General features: G+C 42.1%; 1 protein-coding gene across 1 annotated transcript in view; it reads right to left on the reverse strand.

Moving 5' to 3' along the window:
- LOC120993709 overlaps nt 1-25,502 on the reverse strand; it is a 137,717-nt gene that overhangs the window by 69,278 nt on the left and 42,937 nt on the right. The window contains exons 7-14 of the mRNA XM_040422183.1: nt 11,566-11,679; nt 5,122-5,229; nt 4,409-4,522; nt 4,224-4,331; nt 3,510-3,623; nt 3,325-3,432; nt 2,611-2,724; nt 2,426-2,533 (exon numbers count right to left, since the gene is read on the reverse strand). Of these exons, the coding sequence (XP_040278117.1) occupies nt 2,426-2,533; nt 2,611-2,724; nt 3,325-3,432; nt 3,510-3,623; nt 4,224-4,331; nt 4,409-4,522; nt 5,122-5,229; nt 11,566-11,679 (888 nt within the window). The remainder of the gene's footprint in view (nt 1-2,425; nt 2,534-2,610; nt 2,725-3,324; nt 3,433-3,509; nt 3,624-4,223; nt 4,332-4,408; nt 4,523-5,121; nt 5,230-11,565; nt 11,680-25,502) is intronic.

Here is a 25,502-nt window from a genome sequence, read left to right on the forward strand (position 1 = left end):
AATTCTCTCTTCTCTAATGCAGGCCACACAAGTGTTTTTTTTTTTGCTATTGGCATTTTTCTTAATTGGGTGGCATTTTTTCTTTCTTTCTTGCTTCTTTATAAAAATGCAGAATGTAAGGAAAAAGCATTATTAAGAAAAATTGCTAGTGGTAAAATATGCTGTTTGCAAAATAGTGTGCCAGACAAAGTTTGTGTATGTAGAGACCTCAAGGCGTCTCAGGACTGCTCATTTACCCAAGGTCAGGATTTGAGTTCCACATAGTGGGTGCATGATGGCTTTAGGCAAACCACCATAAATAACATGCCCATTTTCATTTTTGCATTTTCACATTTTCATTTTTTCCTCCCCACATTCGAATAGTTATAACTTTTAAAATTTTTAGTTCACATATGAAGGCTTATTTTTTGCGGGATAAGTTGATTTTTTTTAATTGCACCATTTAATTTACCATTTGGGTAAAGGGTCAAATTGAAAAAATAAATAACTCAATTCTGACAAGGTTTATTGGGTTTTGATGTTATAGTGTTCACTGTGCACTAAAATGATATGGTGTCCTTAATCTGTGGCTCAATGCAATTACGGCGATACCAAACAGCGGGTTCGCAATATGTGGGCACCGGCCGTGTGCTCCCCACATCACGGATACAAACCCATTCACTTGAATGGGTCTGCAATCCAGAGCTACAGTGCGGAACGGAGGCACGGAACCCCACGGAAGCACTCCACGTTGTGGAGAACAGGGTAAACGGTTTTACTCAAGAATTGGATACATTGAAAGTAAGAAAAAAGGGCAAGTTTAACGAACTGAGCAACTATGAGAAGTGTAAAATGGTGGTTAATGACTAGGTCAGACCATCTCTGAAACAGGTCTTGAGGGGCATGCTTTGTATGGTGTGGTTACTAAAAGTGATCCAAGGAAGGGCAAGCAATTATAGCCGGTGAAATGGTCATAAGCATCCAAGTTAATGAGGAAAAATACTGTTCAGCGACTAAACAAACTAGACTTCTTGGTTGTCCAATACATGGATCCCACTCCAGCCCCTGAACATCTAGCCCCTGGTGTGTTGGTCACTAAGACTTGATTATTTTTTGTTATGCCAGCAGTATAATCTGCAAAATGGCAATGTTTAAATTTATTTCCATGTCACCTATGTGGCAATTTTATCACTTGGGGGTAAGGTAAATGGGGCGGAGGGGGGTTTAGAGGGATAGTCCCACAAGAAGTAATTGCATATTGCTAGAATTTGCTAATGTCCTGCAGTTCCCTATAAAGCAGGTGGATGGGATCATACGTAGCAGAGAACCTGCCAAAGTGGTATCTGCTTCTTTAGGCTGCATTCACATGACTGTGCTCTGAAAAACACTGGCCGCTGTCTGTAGTGGAGATAGCAAAGGTATGTATTCTTTATTACTAGTCTGCCACCTACTGGATGTTCTGGGGTAAAGCTCTTCCTGCATATATGTCTTACTGTTTTCATGATATTTCAGCTATTGATATTTAGATTAGTTTCATATCACCAAACTTGCTAAATGGTAGTAGAATAAGTAAGATGTGTGTCTCTCCTTGTGGGTAGGAATGAACTGATATCTTCCACTATGTTATGCCTAGGCCTAGAGTGGCCAAACGTCCGGTTTTATGCTGCGCATTCCGGTTTTCTGGCTCCCTGTCCTCTGTCCGGCGCAGGTCCTGGACAGACACAGGGATGTCCTCCTTTTCAGTAGCTCACGCTCAGACAGCAGCATTGCGCTGTGTGAGCGTGAGCTGCAGCAGCATATTAACTGACTGAGGCTTCTCGCACCTCCAGTCAGTCACTAGAGCCCACAGACATGGCTCCCTGTGGCTGACTGAGGGTGAGAGAAGCACCCCGAGTCTGAAAGTTCTCCCACCCACCTTTTTTGCCAGCGATGGGGCATGGCTTAACAGAGTGGGGGAGTGGCTTAACAAAGCACGATAAATAACAGGGCGTGGTTTAGCAGTTTGGGGGCGTGGCCGGTGAAGTCCGTCTTTCTAGGGTGAAGCCAGTGGCCACCCTACTAAGGCCCCATGCACATGACAATAGCCTGTCCGTGCCCATATTGTGGACCCCAAACAGCAGGTCTGCAATATACAGGCACCAGCCGTGTGTGCTCCGTATCACGGATGCTCCGGTGCATGAGCCCTCATTCACACAGTTATTGTTTTCCATGAGTTATTTTGAGCCAAAACCAGGGGCGGCTCTAAACACAGAACAGGAGCAAATCTTTCCCTTATACCTTATGTCTGTGGAGGCTCCAGTCCTGGTTTTGGCTCACAATCACTGATGGAAATCACTGACCAGTGAATGAGGCTTTACCAGTGGCTTGAAAATACACATATGCTATCACTAGCTATTACTTTACTATTACTAGCTCTGTATGATACAGTTACAGAAAACTTACTAACCTTGGTTACTATTTGTAGCAGTTGCAGGGACAGCAGATGACAGGACAATGGTTGCTCCACCAGTCTGATTATTGTCAGCAGTTATAAAGTGACGCCATGTTGTGTTTTCTGCACAAAAATCTCAGTTTATCAGTACACAAAATCTAACAGTCCTGGTAATCCTGATCAGTACAATAATAACAAACCTTGTTCAGCTCTAGATTTAGATGTTTCAGAGTTCAGGACAGTGTGATTGGGGTGTAATGTGGATGGTAGGTTCTCCAGGTCTCTGGGTCTGGGGGTGACATTTTGGTAAGATTCTGCACAGAATAAAGAAACTCAATTAGAATAAATGTATGTTTAGGAGAATGCAAGTGGTAGCTTCACACTGTTCAATCAATGCTTTTTCATAATAAGATTTTCCCCTGGTGGTAGCTTTGAACCGTTCAATCAGTTCTTTTGCATAACAAGATATTTGTCACATGCTTCTGTCTCCTTTCAAAAAGGGAAACAGAATGTCTCATAGCAGGCAACCAGCTCTTTCCTAGTAATTTTAATAGAGTTGAGCAAAGCAAATGTGCTTGGCTGCCCGAGAGGTCAAGCACACAGCAACATTTCTTAGTAATGGCTCAGGTTCTTTTTAGAAATAATGCAAACAAGAGAATTTTCAACAATTTTTAACGACAAGAAGACAATTTCCAGTAATTTTTTGAAGATAAGAAGAAAGTTTACAGTATTTTTTTAACCCAAAAAGACAATTCTTAGCAATTTTTAAAGACGATTTTTGTCAATTTGTTTTAGAAAAAAAAAGTCGCTTTTGGACAAAGTCCAATGCAAAATATGTGGAATTATGTTATACTCCATATAATATCATTAAAGCATTATCTGTACTATGTGTTACAGAGAGATAATGTACTAACCTTGGTTACTATTTGTAGCAGTTGCAGGGACAACAGATGACAGGACAATGGTTGCTCCACCAGTCTGATTATTGTCAGCAGTTATAAAGTGACGCCATGTTGTGTTTTCTGCACAAAAATCTCAGTTTATCAGTACACAAAATCTAACAGTCCTGGTAATCCTGATCAGTACAATAATAACAAACCTTGTTCAGCTCTAGATTCAGATGTTTCAGAGTTCAGGACAGTGTGATTGGGGTGTAATGTGGATGGTAGGTTCTCCAGGTCTCTGGGTCTGGGGGTGACATTTTGGTAAGATTCTGCACAGAATAAAGAAACTCAATTAGAATAAATGTATGTTTAGGAGAATGCAAGTGGTAGCTTCACACTGTTCAATCAATGCTTTTTCATAATAAGATTTTCCCCTGGTGGTAGCTTTGAACTGTTCAATCAGTTCTTTTGCATAACAAGATATTTGTCACATGCTTCTGTCTCCTTTCAAAAAGGGAAACAGAATGTCTCATAGCAGGCAACCAGCTCTTTCCTAGTAATTTTAATAGAGCTGAGCAAAGTAAATGTGCTTGGCTGCCTGAGAGGCCAAGCACACAGCAACATTTCTTAGTAATGGCTCAGGTTCTTTTTAGAAATAATGCAAACAAGAGAATTTTAAAAAAAAATTAACGACAAGAAGACAATTTCCAGAAATTTTTTGAAGATAAGAAGAAAGTTTACAGTATTTTTTTAACCCAAAAAGACAATTCTTAGCAATTTTTAAAGACGAATTTTGTCAATTTGTTTTAGAAAAAATAAGTCGCTTTTGAACAAAGTCCAATGCAAAATATGTGGAGTTATGTTATACTCCATATAATATCATTAAAGCATTATCTGTACTATGTGTTACAGAGAGATAATGTACTAACCTTGGTTACTATTTGTAGCAGTTGCAGGGACAACAGAGGACTGGACAATGGTTGCTCCACCAGTCTGATTATTGTCAGCAGTTATAAAGTGACGCCATGTTGTGTTTTCTGCACAAAAATCTCAGTTTATCAGTCTACAAAATCTAACAGTCCTGGTAATCCTGATCAGTACAATAATAACAAACCTTGAATAGCTCTAGATTTAGATGTTTCAGGATTCAGGACTGTGTGATTGGGGTGTAATGTGGATGGTAGGTAATCCAGGTCTCTGGGTCTGGGGGTGACATTTTGGTAAGATTCTGCACGGAATAAAGAAACTCAATTAGAATAAATGTATGTTTAGGAGAATGCAAGTGGTAGCTTCACACTGTTCAATCAATGCTTTTTCATAATAAGATTTTCCCCTGGTGGTAGCTTTGAACTATTGAATCAGTACTTTTGCATAACAAGATATTTGTCACATGCTTCTGTCTCCTTTCAAAAAGGGAAACAGAATGTCTCATAGCAGGCAACCAGCTCTTTCCTAGTAATTTTAATATAGCTGAGCAAAGTAAATGTGCTTGGCTGCCTGAGAGGCCAAGCACACAGCAACATTTCTTAGTAGTGGCTCAGGTTCTTTTTAGAAATAATGGAAACAAGAGAATTTTCAACAATTTTTAACGACAAGAAGACAATTTCCAGTAATTTTTTGAAGACAAGAAGAAAGTTTACAGAATTTTTTGAAGACAAAAAGACAATTATTAGCAATTTTTGAAGACGATTTTTGTCAATTTGTTTTAGAAAAAAAAAGTTGCTATTAGACAAAGTCCAATACAAAATATGTGGAGTTATGTTATACTCCATATAATATCACAAGGCATTATCTGTACTATGTGTTACAGAAAGATAACATACTAACCTTGATTACCATTTGTAGCAATTGCACGGACAACAGAGAACTGGACAATGGTTGCTCCACCAGTCTGATTATTGTCAGCAGTTATAAAGTGACGCCATGTTGTGTTTTCTGCACAAAAATTTCTGTTTATCAGTCCACAAAGTCTAACAGCCCTAGTAATCTTGATCAGTACAATAATAAAAAAACCTTGTTCAGCTCTAGATTTAGATGTTTCAGGATTCAGGACTGTGTGATTGGGGTGTAATGTGGGTGGTAAGTTCTTCAGGTTACTAGGTCTAGGGGTGACATTTTGGTGAGTTTCTGCACAGAATAAAGTCAATAAAAATAAATGTATGTTTAGGAGAGTGCATTGCTGTATGGTCAAAATATACACAGTAATAAGATTTTATTTTCATCAGTATAATTGAATATCGAATTAGATATGATAATAACAGTAATATTAATAATTATTGTGGAATTTCCAGTGGCTTCTGTGTAAGGCTAGTTGCACGCTAGCGTCAAAATGTTCTGGCAGGCTGTTCTGGCTACGGAACAGTCTGCTGGATTTCATCGTATCCGACATAGCCGGATACTACCTTTCCCTGGCCTGTTTCTGGCATCAGTGCTGGGCTTCAGCAAGACAAAAAAAGCTGCTTGCCACAGCCCGGATCCCTTTATAGTCTGGTGGCCTGGTGGTGCTGCGCCCATTACTGGCTATGTCGGATAAGATGAACACCAGCAGGCTATTCCTCTCCCGGAACATTTCAGCGCTAGTGTCAAGATTAAAACCATAACAAAAAACTATGAAACCTATAGATGGCGCTGTTCATGACTCATAAACAGCACCGTCTATTGGTTTCATAGTCTTATGACAAGACTATTACTCTTGTCATAAGACTATGAAACCAATAGATTGCGCTGTTTCATGAGTAGTGTAGATCGCGCATTTTCCATGCAAATGGTTTTTCAGCTGAAAAACAAGGCAGATTCTGCTCATTTGCATGTCTTTCCCATATGCCCGTGTTTATGCAAATTAGTTTTTACATGACAAAACTGTATAGAAAGTTATTGAATATTTGTTAGGACAATCAGAAAACGTTTTGTCTCCCTAATGATATTGATCTAGGTGCGCAGGTCCACCCAAGCCATCCAACAGATCTGAAGTAACTTCTGGCCTATTAGCTCTCAGTCAGATGAGAGCTGGTTTGGAATGTCTCATAGTGCACAAGGCTGCCATTGTAAGGTATTCTGACTAAGCCTGTCATCTGTCTCATTGATAGATTGATGGCTTGCATATACCTGGCTTTTGGCATATAGCCTTTTTGTGGTTGTCTATTGTATGTCGTAGATAATAGGAGTCCAAGACGCATCCAGCTATCCTCTTACTGCTGTTTCCAAACCATTTTATGGTGTTTTCTTCAATTTTAAACCTTTTTTTGTGAACCAGACACCCTCTTCTCTTCCGAGCAGGGCATGCCTGGGTTCTCCCATTGACTTCCATTGTGCTCGGGTGCTTGGTAGAGCCCACGAGCATACAGATGTGTTCAGCCAGAGCACCCGAGCACATGAGCACTTTGGTGCTCGATCAACATTAGCTCCACAGCATTACTCATTTAAGAACATATGCACCAGAAAACTGTCGCATATTACACTACACCAGAAATCTACTCCAGATCCGGACAGCATAAGATGCAAACTTATTAAGAAGTGTGCGACTCTAAATAAACTGGTCAGATATTCCACCACTAGGATTTTTACTAAGACTGTGAAATTCCAATCTTTAGTAAATGACCGCTATTTTGTTGCCATTGTGAATTACAATTTACAGATACAAAGGGGGAGTTTATCAAGTCCTGCGCTCCAGAATTTTGACTTCAAAAAGTCACAAAATAGGATCTTTGTGACTTTTTAGGATCACGTGTGCAAAAATTGTGAGACCATTCACTCCAGAATTGAAAAGTGGGGAGAAAAGTGAGTGTGGTTAGCCATGTTAATGGGGTATTCCGGTAGGTACAAGTTATCCCCTATCCACAGGATAGGGGATAACTATCAGATTGATGGGGGTCCCAGTGGTAGGAATGAGAACGGGGGCCCCGTACCCCCTGCAGGCCCTGTGCTGCTCCCCTAAAATAACTCTCATAGCCAGTGATGTCTCCTCTGATGTTGATATTCTCTTTCCTTATCTTCTCCACTCAGACCAGACCGCCATGATTATTTATTTCAGCCATCTCTCGTCTCTGCAGAGTTTGACAAACAGACATCTCAGTTTCCTACTTTTCCCATCATCCTCCCACCTCCTGAAGACCCCATCCTGCCACCCCCAATATTGTGCCCACTGTGCTCCCAAATACTATACTGCCTCCTTCAATATCTATTGGATCACAGTGCCCTAAAAAATGACTTCGCCCAGCAAATAGTGTCCCTGACACTAACAGATTAAACATAATGTCCCTAAAAGAATGCTAAACTGTTACTGTGCCAGGGTGTGCCCCACAATAATAGTGCTCTGCAAAGTCCCACCAATAAAAATTATTTTCTCCCAGAGCACATAGTGTTAACAGTGCCGCCAATAGTAATAATTCCCCCACTGTGCCCATACTAGTAATCATTTTCCCCATAGCCCCCAGTAGTAATAATGCTTATGATGTGTGCAAGTAGAAAAATACCCCCTAATGTCTGCCTGTGCAAAAATACCCTCTTATAATGTGACCCAGTACCAAAATACCCCTTATAATGTGTACCATACAAAAAATACCCATATAATGTGCATCAGTACCAAAACTACCCCCTAATAATGTGTGTCAGCGCAATTACCCTTGTTTGCCAGTACAAAAAATACCCCCTTACCTTTTAGATTACCTTTACCTTTTAGATCATACCCCCATATTACACCTTATATCAAAAAACCCCAGATCAGATCATCAGACCTCTATATCATATCCTCAGATGACAACACCCCACATCAGACCTTCATGTCAGACCCCCATATCAGAACGTAGATCAGACCCCAGTTTCAGACCTCAGATCAAACCTTCATTAGATCATTAGACCTCCATGTCAGAACCCCCCCAATATAAAACTTCAGATAAGACCCCCATTGCACCTGCATGTGAATCCCCCAATATCAGACCTCAGATCAGACCCCTTATAATGTGTGCCAGTACCAAAATACTCCCTTATAAGTAATGTGTACCGGTACAAAAAAATACCCCTATAATGTGCATTACTATAAAAACTACCCCCTTATAATGTGTCAGTGCAAATACCCCCTTAAAATGTGTGCCAATCCTTTATATTGCGTGCCAGTACAAAAAATACCCCCTTACCTTTTAGATCAGACCACCATATCACACCTCAGAGCAGATCCCCATATCATATCCTCAGACCTCCATATCACATCCTCAGACTCCTATATTAGATCCTCAGGTGAGACCCCCATATCAGAACTCAGATCAGACCCCAGTTTCAGACCTCAGATCAGACCCCCTTTAGACCTCCATGTTAGACCCCCCCAGTATCAGACCTTAGATCAGACCCCCATTAGACCTCTATGTGAGACCCCCATATCAGATCTCAGATTAGGACTCCAGTTCAGACCCCCCATATCAGACCTCTTTGTAAGATCCCCAGATCAGACCTCCTTTAGACCTTCATGTCAGACTCCCCTCCACATATTGACCTCAAATTAGACCCCCCCAAGTATCAGACCTCAAATCAGACCCCCCAAGTATCAGATCTAAAATCAGACCCTCAAGTATCAGATCTAAAATCAGCCCCCCCCCCCAAAGTATTAGACCTCAAATCAGACCCCCCCCCCCCACCCCACCACAAGTATCAGACCTCAAATCAGACATTCCAAGAATCAGACCTCAAATCAGACCCCTCAAGTATCAGACCTCAAATCAGATCCCCCAAGTATCAGGCCTCAAATCAGAGCCCCCAAGTATCAGACCTCATATCAGAACTCCAAGTATAAGACCTGAAATCACACCCCCAAGTGTCAGAACTCAAATCAGACCCCCCAAGTACCAGACCTCAGATCAGAGACTCCCAAGTATCAGACCTCAGATCAGAGGCCCCCAAGTATCAGACCTCAGATCAGAGGCCCCCAAGTATCAGACCTCAGATCAGACCCCCCAAGTATTACACCTCAGATCAGACCCCCCGAAGTATCAGACTTCAAATGAAACTCCCCAAGTATCAGACCTCAGATCAGATGTTAAAATAAATACAGTATGTTAATTTACCACTCCTGCTCTACTGCTTCTCTCTGGGTCCGACTCTCTCATCATGCAGTATTCTCTGGGCCCACACTGTACTGTCACCTGACTGCCTGTGCGCACACAAGTCGACGTCCTGACACTGTACCAGTCAGGACACAGCAGCACAAACCCGGAGTAGACCATGAAGGGGAGGTGAGTACATCACTTTACTACCCCTGTCTACTACAGACTAGTGAGACTAGTATTCGCACTGCATCTTATAAAGTAAAAAAATACAGCACCACTGGCAAGGCTTAGGGACCCAGTCGCAACTGGGACCACTGCAACCCTTATAGCTAAGCCACTGTATTCCAATATGTTACTTTTTGGCTTGCTTGTAGCACTAGTACTCTCTAAGTAGTAAATATCAAAAATGAAAAATACAGATATGATATACAAACCGGATTCCAAAAAAGTTGGGACACTATACAAATCGTGAATAAAAACTGAATGCAATGATGTGGAGGTGCCAACTTCTAATATTTTATTCAGAATAGAACATAAATCACGGAACAAAAGTTTAAACTGAGAACATGTACCATTTTAAGGGAAATATATGTTGAATCAGAATTTCATGGTGTCAACAAATCCCCAAAAAGTTGGGACAAGGCCATTTTCACCACTGTGTGGCATCTCCCCTTCTTCTTACAACACTCAACAGACGTCTGGGGACCGAGGAGACCAGTTTCTCAAGTTTAGAAATAGGAATGCTCTCCCATTCTTGTCTAATACAGGCCTCTAACTGTTCAATCGTCTTGGGCCTTCTTTGTTGCACCTTCCTCTTTATGATGCGCCAAATGTTCTCTATAGGTGAAAGATCTGGACTGCAGACTGGCCATTTCAGTACCCGGATCCTTCTCCTACGCAGCCATGATGTTGTGATTGATGCAGAATGTGGTCTGGCATTATCTTGTTGAAAAATCCAGGGTCTTCCCTGAAAGAGATGACGTCTGGATGGGAGCATATGTTGTTCTAGAACCTGAATATATTTTTCTGCATTGATGGTGCCTTTCCAGACATGCAAGCTGTCCATGCCACACGCACTCATGCAGCCCCATACCATCAGAGATGCAGGCTTCTGAACTGAGCGTTGATAACAACTTGGGTTGTCCTTGTCCTCTTTGGTCCGGATGACATGGCGTCCCAGATTTCCAAAAAGAACTTTAAATCGTGACTCGTCTGACCACAGAACAGTCTTCCATTTTGCCACACTCCATTTTAAATGATCCCTGGCCCAGTGAAAACGCCTGAGCTTGTGGATCTTGCTTAGAAATGGCTTCTTCTTTGCACTGTAGAGTTTCAGCTAGCAACGGTGGATGGCACGGTGGATTGTGTTCACTGAAAATGGTTTCTGGAAGTATTCCTGAGCCCATTCTGTGATTTCCTTTACAGTAGCATTCCTGTTTGTGGTGCAGTGTCGTTTAAGGGCCCGGAGATCACGGGCATCCAGTATGGTTTTACGGCCTTGACCCTTACGCACAGAGATTGTTCCAGATTCTCTGAATCTTCGGATGATGTTATGCACAGTTGATGATGATAGATGCAAAGTCTTTGCAATTTTTCGCTGGATAACACCTTTCTGATATTGCTCCACTCTCTTTCTGTGCAACATTGTGGGAATTGGTGCTCCTCTACCCATCTTGGCTTCTGAGAGACACTGCCACTCTGAGAAGCCCTTTTTATACCCAATCATGTTGCCAATTGACCAAATTAGTGTTAATTGGTCTTCCAGCTCTTCGTTATGCTCAAATTTACTTTTTCCAGCCTCTTATTGCTACTTGTCCCAACTTTTTTGGGATTTGTTAACACCGTGAAATTTTGAATCAACGTATTTTTCCTTTAAAATGATACATTTACTCGGATTAAACGTTTGATCTGTCATCTACGTTCTATTACAAATAAAATATTGACATTTGCCATCTCCACATCATTGCATTCAGTTTTTATTCACAATTTGTTTTTTGGAATCCGGTTTGTATATTATTTGTTCTATGTGTTACAGAAAGATAATGTACTAACCTTTGTTACCATTTGTAACAGTTGGAGGGACAGCAAATGACTGGACAATGGTTGCACTACCAGTCTGATTATTGTTAGCAGTTATAAAATGACTCTGTGTTGTGTTTTCTGCAGAAAAATTATGTTTATCAGTACACAAAATCTAACAGTCCTGGTAATCCTGATCAGTACAATAATAACAAACCTTGTTCAGCTCTAGATTTAGATGTTTCAGGATTCAGGACTGTGTGATTGGGGTGTAATGTGGATGGTAGGTTCTCCAGGTCACTAGGTCTGGGGGTGACATTTTGTTGAGTTTCTGCACAGAATAAAGTCAATAAAAATAAATGTATGTTTAGGAGAGTGCATTGCTGTATGGTGAGAATATACACAGTAATAAGATAATAATAGTAATATTTATAATTATTGTGGCATTTCCCATGACTTATGTGTAAGGCTAGTTTCACACTACGGCCAAAATGTTCCAGCAGGTTGTTTCGGCAGAGGAACAGCCTTCCAGAGCTCATTGTATCCGGCATAGCTGTAAACTACCTTTCCCCGCCAGAGCCCGTTAACTATAATGGGATCCGGCCTGTTTCCAGCATAAGTGTCGGTCTTCAGCTGGACAAAAAATGCTTCTTTCAATGGTATTTGTCCGGCCGAATCTTGGCACTAATGGCGGAAACAGGCTGGATCCCTGCCAGGTCCCATTGTAGTCAATGGTCAATGGTGATGCTGCGGCAGTTTCCGGCTATGCCGGATGTGATGAACTCAAGCAGGCTGTTCCTCTGAACATTTTAGTGCTAGTGTGAAACTAGCCTAAGCAGGTGATCAGCAATGTTATGTTTGCATTGAGAAGCGCTGTTTATCTCACCCCATTTAGATTAAAACAAATGTACAGCACTACTAGAGAGACCTATTGGAGGTATAAGTGAGATACAAGAACCTTTTTGGCACATCTGGAGAGAATGCTCTGAGATCCAATTATTTTGGCAACAGATTTTTAAAACATAAATGTCCTTTGCAACACAGAGCTAGGTGCTTCTCCTGAAATAGTTCTTCTTTCTCTGCTCCCAGCTAATATTCCCGATGAGACTTTGGGGGGACTTTACCATTTCCCCATGCCATTTTTCGGGACTTTTTAAACGCCACCCTCACCATTTTCCAAAACGGGGCATGGTGAGGGCAGGGAGGGTTGTGGCCAGAAGTCCCACCACAATTATCTTCATTTATGTCAGTTTTCTGGCATAAATGAAAATCGAAAACTACAACAGCCGTGAGCTGCTGTAGATTTTAATTTAGGCGCATTGACTGCCAGAGCATACGCCTAATTTATGACAATGCGTTCCCCTCATCATACCTTAGGCACTTCCTCTGGCAGAACAGGGGATATCATAGACTGGGATAAATGTTCCCCTTTAAGGATCATTCACATGAACGTAAGGGCTCCATGCCGGTATTGCGGACCACAAATTGACTTGAATAGGTCCGCAATCTGCAAGATATGGCGAAAGATAGGACGTTTCCTATCTTTTATGGAGTGGAAGCACGGATCGGAAGGCCACTGAAACACTCCAAAGCGCTTCTGTGGGCTTTCAAGTCCATGCTTCCGCACTGCAAAAGATAGACCATGTCCTATATTCCACCATATCATGGGGATCACGGACCCATTGAAGTCAATGGGTCCTCACTGCAATACGGAATTCACAAGGCCGGTGCACGTACATTGCAGACCACTATTTGTCGTCCACAACAAGAGCACGGTGACCATATGGTCATGTGAATGAACCCTTATGCTTAGTAAAAACCCTGTTTGATTTTGCACACTTTCTAATTCCATTATAATGGAAATAAATCTACATTCCCACAGTCTCCAAATCAGCTTTGGAATTTATATCTCATCATAAGCCCTAATTCACATGTCAGTGTTTGGTCAGTGATTGTGATTTGTGAGCAAAAATGAAATGTGGGTCAAAACAGTTAACAAGTGTAAATCTTTCCATTGTACCTTATCTCTGTGTAGGACCCATTCATAGTTTTGACTAATAATCACTGATAGAAATCACCAACCAAACACTGACCAAAACACTGACATGTGAACTAGGCCTAAGTATGCATATTTATTGAGCCATTGATTACAAAATAAACCAAGAACAAAAAGGGGTGAGATTTATCATCTCCCTTGTGCCAGAAAAGTGGTTTTAAAAAGTCACAAGCTGTATGTTTGAGAATTTTTAAATGTGTCTTTTGAAAAAAAAAAGTCCAAAGTTTCACTTTTCATGCTAACCTCGCCACTTTTCAAAAAGGTGGCGTGGGGAGGGTGGCAAAGGGGCATGGCCAACAGCCAAGACAAATTTATCTTCATGTACACCAGTTTTTTGGTGCAAATGAATCCAGAAATCTACAGCAACTCTGAACTGTTGTAGATTTCTGTTTCGGCGCATGGACTGCTGGAGGATGTGCCTAATATATGACAAAGCCTATGCCTTGTCATAAATCTGCTGCATCTTCAGGCAGGGCAGGGGATATCAAGACCGGGGCAGAAAGCACCTGTTTTAATAAATCTCCCACTATACAGTAGATTTTTGAGAAGATACAGATGACCTTCATATCAGTAAAACACCTAACCCTGCAACATAGATTTCACAATTCTTGCTACATCCCATCCCTTTCCCCTATTTTTACCTTCCTTTCCCGTACCATTCTCATTTCTTTATTTCCACTCATATTTGTTTTTGTTATCATTGTACATACCATATCAGTATGGTATGACAGAATTTATAGTAATGCAATTGTTTTCATCAAAAACAGATAGACCAGGATTATAATGTTCATGGCCTATCCTTAGGATAGACCATCAATATCAGATCAGCAGGGATCTGACACCTCATACCCCAGCCAATCAGATGTTTCAGAGTAGCTCTGATGCTGGAACGGTGCCCATTGTGTAGTTGGTGGAATTGGTAACTGCAGTATTACTCTCAACAAAGTTAATGGAGCTGCACTGAAGTTACAAGCACCGTCCCCCTTATAATGGAGGAAGTTGTGTTGTTCTGGGGCCAGAGCTGCTATGAAACAGCTGATCAGCAGGAGTACGGGATGTCGGATTCCTGCTGATCATATATAGATGAACTAGCCGGGGGATGGACCATCAATATAAAAATCCCTGACTACCCCTTTAAGTATGCAAGTGCATTAGCTCAGATCTGTATTTCCATTTGGTTGTTCTAGCTGGTCACATAACTGAACTGTTTATTAAGATTATTTTATATTGTAGACAGCTCTAGTCTGATATAATGTATATTACTGTATTTGACACTATGTACTCCATGTAATCGGCACTGCCTAGCATGTAGAGTAAGAGTTGGCACACCATTGACCATTGCCTCAATTGTGTCTCCATTTTGTGTTTTAGTTGATACCACCACATCATTCCTGAATGTCATCCAGCAGGAAGAGGAGGAGTCAGTCAGTAGCCATTGTCCTGCCCTGCGCTGACGGTGGACATTGTGACACCTGAATCATAGGTTGGGATTAAAAAACGAGTTTGGCATTGTGTGTGACCAATAAGCCCATGTGAGGCAGATAGACCTGTCGGGACACTGAGCAAAGGTCTTCCACCTAGGAGCCTGCTGGTAGGCTGAGACAGAAGGAGAGACTGAAGTCTGAGGAGAAGAGCCTGATACACTGCTATGTGAGATAGTGGAGACTGAGTTGAGTCCTGGAACTCGGTTCCCCATAGAGGTTCACTAGTGATAAATATTTCACGCTCGTGTGCGGGAGGAAAACACCACACCGAGCATAGGAGGGAAAGAGGATACCAGAATAAGGCCTGGAAACTAGGGAAGGAAGATGGACACCTCCTAGAGAAAACCATAACTCCAGTCCTGACAGACTACCAGTATGAACAGGCCTCAAAGGTAGGCAAGTTCATACACCGGATACCTAGAATCCTATCTCCCCCTATAGGACCCTGGAACTAATGTCAGGACTGAGTCTACCTGTTCTTTCAAAAGGAAGGATGAACAGGAGTCTCCCTCAGGCCTAATGACAAACAGGGAAAGGCAGCACACATATATATATATATATATATATATATATATATAAACAAAATACAAAAGGGAAAGGAAACACTTATCTTCAATGAAGCTTTGGTAGCAGCAGGAACTCAGCCAAGAACCAAACACAAGCTAACCACAAGTCCATTAGAAGCTATAAACCACATACTGTAGCATAGTGGGAGAAACAATAATAAATAGAGAAGGTTAAATAACCATAATAGCCACACCTGAGGAAAGAAGGTGTGGCAAGCACCAGAAACACATATGTAATTTAATCCAAAAGGAAAACATGTCAGATCAAACCATGTGTTGCCAGTCTCACCGATCTCCTGCCACCGGTCGCAGGAACGTCCGAATATCTCGGTACGTCTGAGACAAAAAAAGAGAGCCACAGAGGCTCTTGATTCAGAGAGAGGTTGCTTTCCACGGAGCAGTGGCTACATATTGAATCTTTGGATGCTATCTTCTGGGGCCTGGAGGTGTTTTTTGGGAATTCAATGCTGGCCCTAGAAATTATGGAGAAGTTCTACACTGAAGTCCAACAAAAAGAAGAAGCTGTCTTGCAATTCTCTGTTGCATTACAAGGACTGTGCGTTAAACTAACCGAAAGAGACCCAGAAGAAACCAAAGTAGAATAACTTATATAAAACTATTTCCTGGCAGCCTCAGTAATAAAGAAGTCACAGAGCATCTTCATCAGTATAAAATGTAACCTTTAATGGTATATCTACTTAGGCTGGTATATATGGACTATTGCTGGGAAAGGAAAAATATCTGACCCTCCAGCTTGCCCTATAATCTATTAACCCTGTGTACAAAAATGGAATAGCCACCCCCAATAGGGACGATCCCGTGTCAGGAACCTCCTAATCGTCCTGTATGGCCCTGACAAAGAATAGATACCACCACCTACAGAGACCCACTATACAACTGTCAGGTGTCAAAGGTCAGTGGTCTAAATATACAGTCGTGGCCAAAAGTTTTGAGAATTACATAAATATTGGAAATTGGAAAAGTTGCTGCTTAAGTTTTTATAATAGCAATTTGCATATACTCCAGAATGTTATGAAGAGTGATCAGATGAATTGCATAGTCCTTCTTTGCCATGAAAATTAACTTAATCCCAAAAAAAACTTTCCACTGCATTTCATTGCTGTCATTAAAGGACCTGCTCAGATCATTTCAGTAATCGTCTTGTTAACTCAGGTGAGAATGTTGACGAGCACAAGGCTGGAGATCATTATGTCAGGCTGATTGGGTTAAAATGGCAGACTTGACATGTTAAAAGGAGGGTGATGCTTGAAATCATTGTTCTTCCATTGTTAACCATTGTGACCTGCAAAGAAACGCGTGCAGCCATCATTGCGTTGCATAAAAATGGCTTCACAGGCAAGGATATTGTGGCTACTAAGATTGCACCTCAATCAACAATTTATAGGATCATCAAGAACTTCAAGGAAAGAGGTTTAATTCTTGTTAAGAAGGCTTCAGGGCGTCCAAGAAAGTCCAGCAAGCGCCAGGATCGTCTCCTAAAGAGGATTCAGCTGCGGGATCGGAGTGCCACCAGTGCAGAGCTTGCTCAGAAATGGCAGCAGGCAGGTGTGAGCGCATCTGCACGCACAGTGAGGCGAAGACTTTTGGAAGATGGCCTGGTGTCAAGAAGGGCAGCAAAGAAGCCACTTCTCTCCAAAAAAAACATCAGGGACAGATTGATCTTCTGCAGAAAGTATGGTGAATAGACTGCTGAGGACTGGGGCAAAGTCATATTCTCCGATGAAGCCTCTTTCCGATTGTTTGGGGCATCTGGAAAAAGGCTTGTCCGGAGAAGAAAAGGTGAGCGCTACCATCAGTCCTGTGTCATGCCAACAGTAAAGCATCCTGAGACCATTCATGTGTGGGGTTGCTTCTCATCCAAGGTAGTGGGCTCACTCACAATTTTGCCCAAAAACACAGCCATGAATAAAGAATGGTACCAAAACACTCTCAAACAGCAACTTCTTCCAACAATCCAACAAGAGTTTGGTGAAGAACAATGCATTTTCCAGCACGATGGAGCACCGTGCCATAAGGCAAAAGTGATAACTAAGTGGCTCGGGGACCAAAACGTTGACATTTTGGGTCCATGGCCTGGAAACTCCCCAGATCTTAATCCCATTGAGAACTTGTGGTCAATCCTCAAGAGGCGGGTGGACAAACAAAAACGCACTAATTCTGACTAACTCCAAGAAGTGATTATGAAAGAATGGGTTGCTATCAGTCAGGAATTGGCCCAGAAGTTGATTGAGAGCATGCCCAGTCGAATCGCAGAACACTGCAAATACTGACTCTTTGCATAAATGTCATGTAAATGCAAGCTCTAGAATATATTTGCTCCAGCAGCAGTTAGATCTTAGGTATTGGCATTGGTGGTGCAGTGGCTGCCTCCATGATGGATAGTCTGGTGCCTGTCCATGCCTGCATGAGCTCGGCATTCCTCTAAATATCCGCACGCTCTAAAACTGGAAGTCACGTGACCGGAAGGCGCGGCTTGCGGTGGAACTCATAATGGAACGCATGGTGGAATGCAAATCCAGGAAGTAGATCACATCTGTGATCCTACATACAGGTCATGACAGAATCGTCATCAGGCATACCAATAACCTCTTCTCATATGGACCACTGTCTCTTAGATTGCTCAGCAAGTATTAAAGATATAATTAAGCTAATTTGGGTTATGCATAATTAGCCAATGCCAACTATCAGAAAGTGGAGGGACAAGCAGGAGGTTACCAACCTCATTATGAACTAATTCGACTGCAGTGTTTGATTACACTTATTCTGCACTGCTGTCACTCCTCCCCTTGGTATACACTAAAGTAGAATGGCTAGTTAACATTTGATATTTAGATAAAGCATGCAGAGTCTATATATGCATTCAGTCCAAATGGGGTTATGGTATTCAATCTATATGTCCATCTGGCCTCTTTTTGTTAAAGATGCTATCAAGATCTCCACCTCCAATACCAGTATTTATTGTCTCAATCACAGAAAAAGACAATACTCGGACATCGCCACCATGTTTCAAAGTTACAGGTCTAGAGATGGGTTTATCACGTTTATTTCTCACATTCCCTGTGCTCTAAAATTCGTTTTTTGAACTCTCGACACGTTTTGCCCTATACATAAAGTTACACATGCATTTACATAAGTATATTACACCTTCGGTGTTACAGGTAGCAAATGAACGGGTGTGGTATATTTTGTGTCCACCAGAATCAGAGAATTTTTAACCCTCTATGGATAAAAAGGCAAGCCCTACAATGACTACATCGGAAGGTACCCAATTGTTTGTTAACCAGGTTTATTTCTTGGGGTTTTAAAATGACTACGAACCAATGTATCCCTTATATTGCGGCCTCGTCTATAGGCGATTGCTGGAAAATCTGGGACCATTCTTGCAATGTCTGGATCAGATTTGAGAGGTGACCAGTATTTGCCAAGTATGTTTTTCACTTCTTGGGCCAGAGAGTCATAGGTCCCAATAATATTTATGGTTTTATCTTCCTGTTCTCTATTTTTGGGGGTCAGTAATGTAGTTCTATCACACCTACGTGCATGTTCCCATGCTTCCTTCAGTATTTTATCTGGGTATCCTCTCTCCCAAAATCTATGATATAGGATGTTACCCTCTTTTTCAAAATCCTCATCTCTTGTACAATTCCTCCGTATTCTGAGGAATTGTCCTCTTGGGATCCCTTTCTTCAGAGGGGTAGGGTGAAAACTTCCCCATTGTAAAAAACTGTTAGTTGAGGTATCTTTCCGGTATAGGGATGCAAGGATGACATTATCTTTGTTCCATAGCCGAATATCAAAGAAGGCAATTGATTCCTTGTGTATCTCATGAGTAAAAAATAAGCCAATATTATTCTGATTGAGAGCTTTAACAAAAAGCTAAAAAAAAAAATTCTCCCCTTACCACAACACTAGGATATCATCTATAAATCTTACCTATAAAAGGATTCGAGAGAGCCTCAGTAATAAAACCATCTGACATGCTATCCGGACTATGTTCAAATACCTGGAAAAAGGCGGAGCAAGAGGTACTAAAGCAGCAGTGTGGAAAAAAACTGTCACCAGTGGCGTAATGCCAATATAGGCAGACCACGCAGCTGCTATGAGGCCCGTGGCACGGGGTCCCAGAGCACATGGAAGGCCCAGCCCACTTTTCTTCTGCTCCGTTCCGGGCCCTGCTTGCTTCCCCTATGCTCAGTCAGGGCTCCCCATCCCCCCCAAGCCGCCGATGTCCCGAGTCCAGACCCTCCCTGTCTTACTAGTCCATCCAGAGTGGGTGGAGTTAGGGGGGCCCAATTCAGATTCTTGCTATGGGGCCCAATGATTTCTATGTACGTCCCTGAATGTCACCACTTTGCCTATGCAAGGAGCATGACTGGTTCCTGTTTCTGACAGATGAGTTACAGAAAGCTTCATACAAGCTGATGGTGACCTGCTCATATACCCTGTAAGCATACTGTCCTGTTGTTGCATAAGTAGAAGAGGTGGATCAGTACTCACTTTTTGGTGGTAATAAATCTTAAATTTTTCAAAAAAAGCTGTTTAGCCAAAATCACATTTGCCTGGATTTTGTCTATGGCAATAATGTGAAGATTTGTTAGCATCAAAAAGTGAGTGCTGATTAGTGATGAGCGGCAGGTGTCATATTGGAATTCGTGATATTTCTTTTTTTTACTCGAAAATCGGCAAGGTAATGATCGCGTAATATGTAAATATTATGCAATCAATACAGGCGTGGGTCAAAAATGAATATATTTGTTTTTAGAATATTCGTAATTTTTTCCATATGAACACATGATTCCCCCATGCTTCTTGCTTGTGGGCCAATGACTCATTGTCCCACAAGCAAGAAGCAGGGAGGAATCATGTGTTCAGATGCAAAAAATGACGAATATTCGATATAACGAATATATAGCACAATATTCTAAATATTCTCGAATTCTTGAAGTGGCGATATTCGAGATAGAAATTTGCTTTTCAAATATTCGTGCTTAACACTAGTGCTGATCCACTTCTTGTACTTGGATGAATGGGCCTACAAACTAGGTTATGAGCACTACCTTCTTCCAGAGTGCCGACTGATTATTTCTACAAACTGTTGTTGCATATGAAAGGGACAATAACGTGGTTTTACTTCTGCAAGGGGTCTGGGTTTATCATGCCCAATACGACTGGTGGAAATGTACTTATTCACCAATTTAAAGTAAACCCAGGTGGAGCTATGAAATTCTGCTTGAGAAAAGGTAAAAATTGGAATTTATTTTGGTAAGAGGAAGAATCATAGACCAAGCTGAAAACATAATTAAAGGGGTTATCCAACCCCTAAAATGATCCCCCTAATGCCTGTGCACCTCATATAGGTTATCATTGTCGGACTGGGGTGCCTAGGGCCCACCAGTAAAATTTATTTTGGGGGCCCACCATAGGGATACATACAAATATTACCTGCTCACACAGCAGCAAGATGCCACCAGATGACTGATTATTGGGTCCCTGAAGCAACTTTGAGAAGGTAGGTCCTGGGAAAAAGAGGATACTGGCTAGCTTTCCTCTATACATAGAAGTCATCTCAGTGCTGATTGTATCTATAATAATAAACTGGGGAGTTTCTTTAATAATCTATCAAGTTTTTTATATGAACATATGCTGGTTGAGGTGCTGTACATTGAATATATGTATGTTGTGCAGTAATTCTACTGTGTTATGTGCCACTTGCCCCACCTTGCTCAGGGGCCCACCGGGGGATTCACCTGTACCCCTGTGGGCCAGTCCGAGCCTGTAGGTTATACTTACCCCACTCCCCGGCACCCGTGTCGCTACTGCTTCCCGTACGGTGTCGCTGCTGCATCTCCCCATCGCGGGGATCATAACATCCAGTGGGGGGGGTGTTTGTTGGCCAATAGCAGGCCCCGACTGGGACAAGCCTCCCTAGCGTCACCCGCGATGCTAAGGAGGCTCGTCCCCGTCTTGGCTTGCTATTGGCTGACGGCTGACTATTACATGCTACACATCACACACACTAATACATTCTATACATCACACACACATACTACACATCACACACACTATTACATACTACACATACAGTATGCACTTACTTTGATGCAGGATTCCTGGGGCTCCATTATGGAGTGGAAGGGCAGTCCTGCATCTAGAGGGGTGGGCACAAGGCAGGACTGAGCACCATGTACTTGTCCTCTCCTGAAAACCCTCCCCCTCCCTCTCCGACCACAGCCCTGACTACACAGCTGCATCATTTTACACCAGCTCTGGGAATGTCTGGCTGCATAAACACCAGCTGCTGGATAAGAGGGTAAGGGTTAACAGGCACCACAGCTAGCCAAGGAATAAGAGAGGGGAGGGGGTAGGGGGGCTCTAGCTAGTAATTCTAAACAGCAGTGCTGTACCCTAATCTGTCTTGCGAGTCTGGAGTCCATGCAGAGGGAGGACTGTCACCCACCCTGGTGCCCCCTTAGGACACATGCCCTGTCTGCACCCCCTTGCTACTACCCAGGCATATAGTGCAGGCGGCAGCTCTCTGTCATCAGAGAAGTGCCTGTGTGCCCTGAGGCAGGTCTTCCACCAGCACATACAGTACTGCACTGTCATTCTACTGATTTAGATCGCCACCCCCTTCATTCCACTAGATGGCGCCACCTGAGGCAGCCGCATCACCTAGTCTCATTAAAGGAGCGCCCCTAAAGACTACTACTCCAGAAAGACTGCAAGAATACACAACTATATATCAACTTAAAGGAGAGACGGTACTCTATATTGTCCATTAAAATAATTAGTAATTTTTATTAAATGACATAAAGGACGTGTACATTAAACACACAGACATAAAATGCAGAGGAGCACGCCAAACAGAACCTATCCAGACTGACACACTACTTTATACAGGGTAAGAACTGGGAAGCTTTGACTGACCTGCTTATATAGATATGGTAGCACCTGCAGATGCACTTTATAAGTTATTCTAGTCGGCCGCAGCATCTTAACATCATCCATACCTGGTATATATTTATGCTGATTTATCTTAGCTCAGATTGCTGTGAGCACATCCCGAGCCAGCTGATATACTCATATGCTGACCTGGGCGTTTTCACACAGCTCTCATACAGCTGGATATTCAGAAATAGCAGCTAATAGTGATGTTCATGAGGACAGGTTTTATGGCACTCTGTATGGTCTCTGCATTTTATGTCTGTGTGTTTAATGTACACGTCCTTTATGTCATTTAATAAAAATTACAAATTATTTTAATGGATAATATAGAGTACCGTCTCTCCTTTAAGTTGATATATATCTATATGGTACATCCCTGTTGACAACAGGCTGTGTTAATCTAGTTGAACTAAGAATACACAACTACAGATATTTTTTAAGCTACAGTGTTTACAATCAGCAAAGTTACCAGCAACCACAGCTATAGAGACCCTGCTGTAGGTAAGGACTACAGCTCAGACACCCACCATCTAAATCACATCCAGGCTGCTGCATTACACAGTGGACACCTATAGCCACAAGTGCCAACTTTCAGCTGTTAGCCAGAAGTTCAGTAGAGAGATGCTAGCAAGATATTATACCAGAGATGCCATCATCTGTCACTTTGCCAGCCATCATACCTCATCATCTGGGAATTAAAACTACACTCTGTGCAAACTACTGCTAGATATACTACAATTTCTATTTTGCATAAAGAAGTAAGGGCCCCATGGCCCTTGGATCAAACCAGGCCCCCCACACAGGACAGAAGGGTTTCCGTCTAAACCCCTTTCAATGACCCTTGGACCATACTTTTCCACTGTCTCATTTGCTAAAAGTTGTTCCTTTAGAGGTTAGAGTCCTGACCAAGTTTTCACTCCAGTAGAATAGGGGATGATCCCAACTGGGCCCCCTCTTGCCCCGAGCTCCATAGCAGTCGCATGGTCTGTCACTATGGTAGTTACGCCCCTGCCCTGGACTCCACCAGCTCTCCCCGGACTCTACCTGCTATCTCTACAAGAAATGTAGTGTTGTTTGCAAGCAATCTGCTGGGGTTTATACAGAACATTCAGCTGGCAAGATTGTTGGTAGTACAGCCTCTAATCAAGCTTGTAGACCCTAAAGCCGTCTGAAATTTGATTGCACTGGCACAGCCAATAGAGAAGATTTCCAAACTGCAGTTTTTGTCTAACAAAGCTTTATCCAATAATACCTGAAACAATATCTATGGACAAGGTCCATAAGTGTGTTTTATGGTTTACTGGGTCAACTTACATGACAGCTGAGATGCGTTTCTATGACAAGACAAGGGAGCCACGGAGATAAGCTAGGGTGACCATATTTTGATTTTCACAAAAGAGGACACCTGAGGCAGGATGGTTGCCAGTGCTGCACTACGTCCTGATGTTGCATGTTGTGAAGACATAGGCAGATGTCCACGGAGCGTTGAAGGTCAAGCGCATATTCATCACTTCCTGGGGCCACCTGTCCTCTAAAGCTGTACCAATGAGCAGGGCCGGGACAAGGTGTTTTGGTGCCGTAGGCAGAGAAAGCCATGGATTTCCGTTGTTCACTTTCCTTTTTTTTCTCAAACCTTGAAAGAGGCCATATTCAACAGACTTTGCATGGGTAAATAAAAGGAATATCATATTTTTTAACCATGGAATCTCGGGTGCTGCCTAGTTTTTTTTTCTGAGAACATAAGGCCAATGCATTGCTTTTTGAGTTCTGGAGTGATAGCGCCCACCAACTGCTGCTTCCTTCTGCTTCTAGGATTAATACTGTAAAGGATTTGTCTGTGATTGTGAATTATGTGATGAAAATTGGGGTGATACACAATGATAAAAAATTGAGTGTTATACAGTGGCTGTGATTAGTGTTTAGCGAAGATATGAAAACTTCGATTTCACAAAGAAATTCAGTAGTGGGTGCAATTACGGGGAACGGCGATTACACTACCGCCCATCATTGAATCCCTCAGATGCTGCGTTCATCGCTAAGCGCAGCATCTGATGTAAATATGGTGGCCTTTCAGGGGTTAAACAAAAAAATAATATACAGTTGCAAGAAAAAGTATGTGAACCCTTTGGAATGATATGGATTTCTGCACAAATTGGTCATAAAATGTGATCTGATCTTCACCTAAGTCACAACAATAGACAATCACAGTCTGCTTAAACTAATAACACACAAAGAATTAAATGTTACCATGTTTTTATTGAACACACCATGTAAACATTCACAGTGCAGGTGGAAAAAGTATGTGAACCCCTAGACTAATGACATCTCCAAGAGCTAATTGGAGTGAGGTGTCAGCCAACTGGAGTCCAATCAATGAGATGAGATTGGAGGTGTTGGTTACAGCTGCCCTGCCCTATAAAAAACACACACCAGTTCTGGATTTGCTTTTCACAAGAAGCATTGCCTGATGTGAATGATGCCTCACACAAAAGAGCTCTCAGAAGATCTACGATTAAGAATTGTTGACTTGCATAAAGCTGGAAAGGGTTATATATCTCCAAAAGCCTTGCTATTCATCAGTCCATGGTAAGACAAATTGTCTATAAATGGAGAAAGTTCTGCACTGCTGTTACTCTCCATAGGAGTGGCCGTCCTGTAAAGATGACTGCAAGAGCACAGTGCAGACTGCTCAATGAGGTGAAGAAGAATCCTAGAGTGTCAGCTAAAGACTTACAAAAGTCTCTGGCATATGCTAACATCCCTGTTAGCGAATCTACGATACGTAAAACACTAAACAAGAATGGATTTGATAGGAGGATACCACAGAGGAAGCCACTGCTGTCCAAAAAAAAAAACATCGCTGCACGTTTACAGTTTGCACAAGAGCACCTGGATGTTCCACAGCAGTACTGGCAAAATATTCTGTGGACAGATGAAACCAAAGTTGAGTTGTTTGGAAGAAACACACAACACTGTGTGGAGAAAAAGAGGCACAGCACACCAACATGAAAACCTCATCCCAACTGTGAAGTATGGTGGTGGGGGCATCATAATTTGGGGCTGCTTTGCTGCGTCAGGTCCT

Source organism: Bufo bufo, chromosome 3 (assembly GCF_905171765.1).
Source record: "Bufo bufo chromosome 3, aBufBuf1.1, whole genome shotgun sequence".
Taxonomy (NCBI): Eukaryota; Metazoa; Chordata; class Amphibia; order Anura; family Bufonidae; genus Bufo; species Bufo bufo.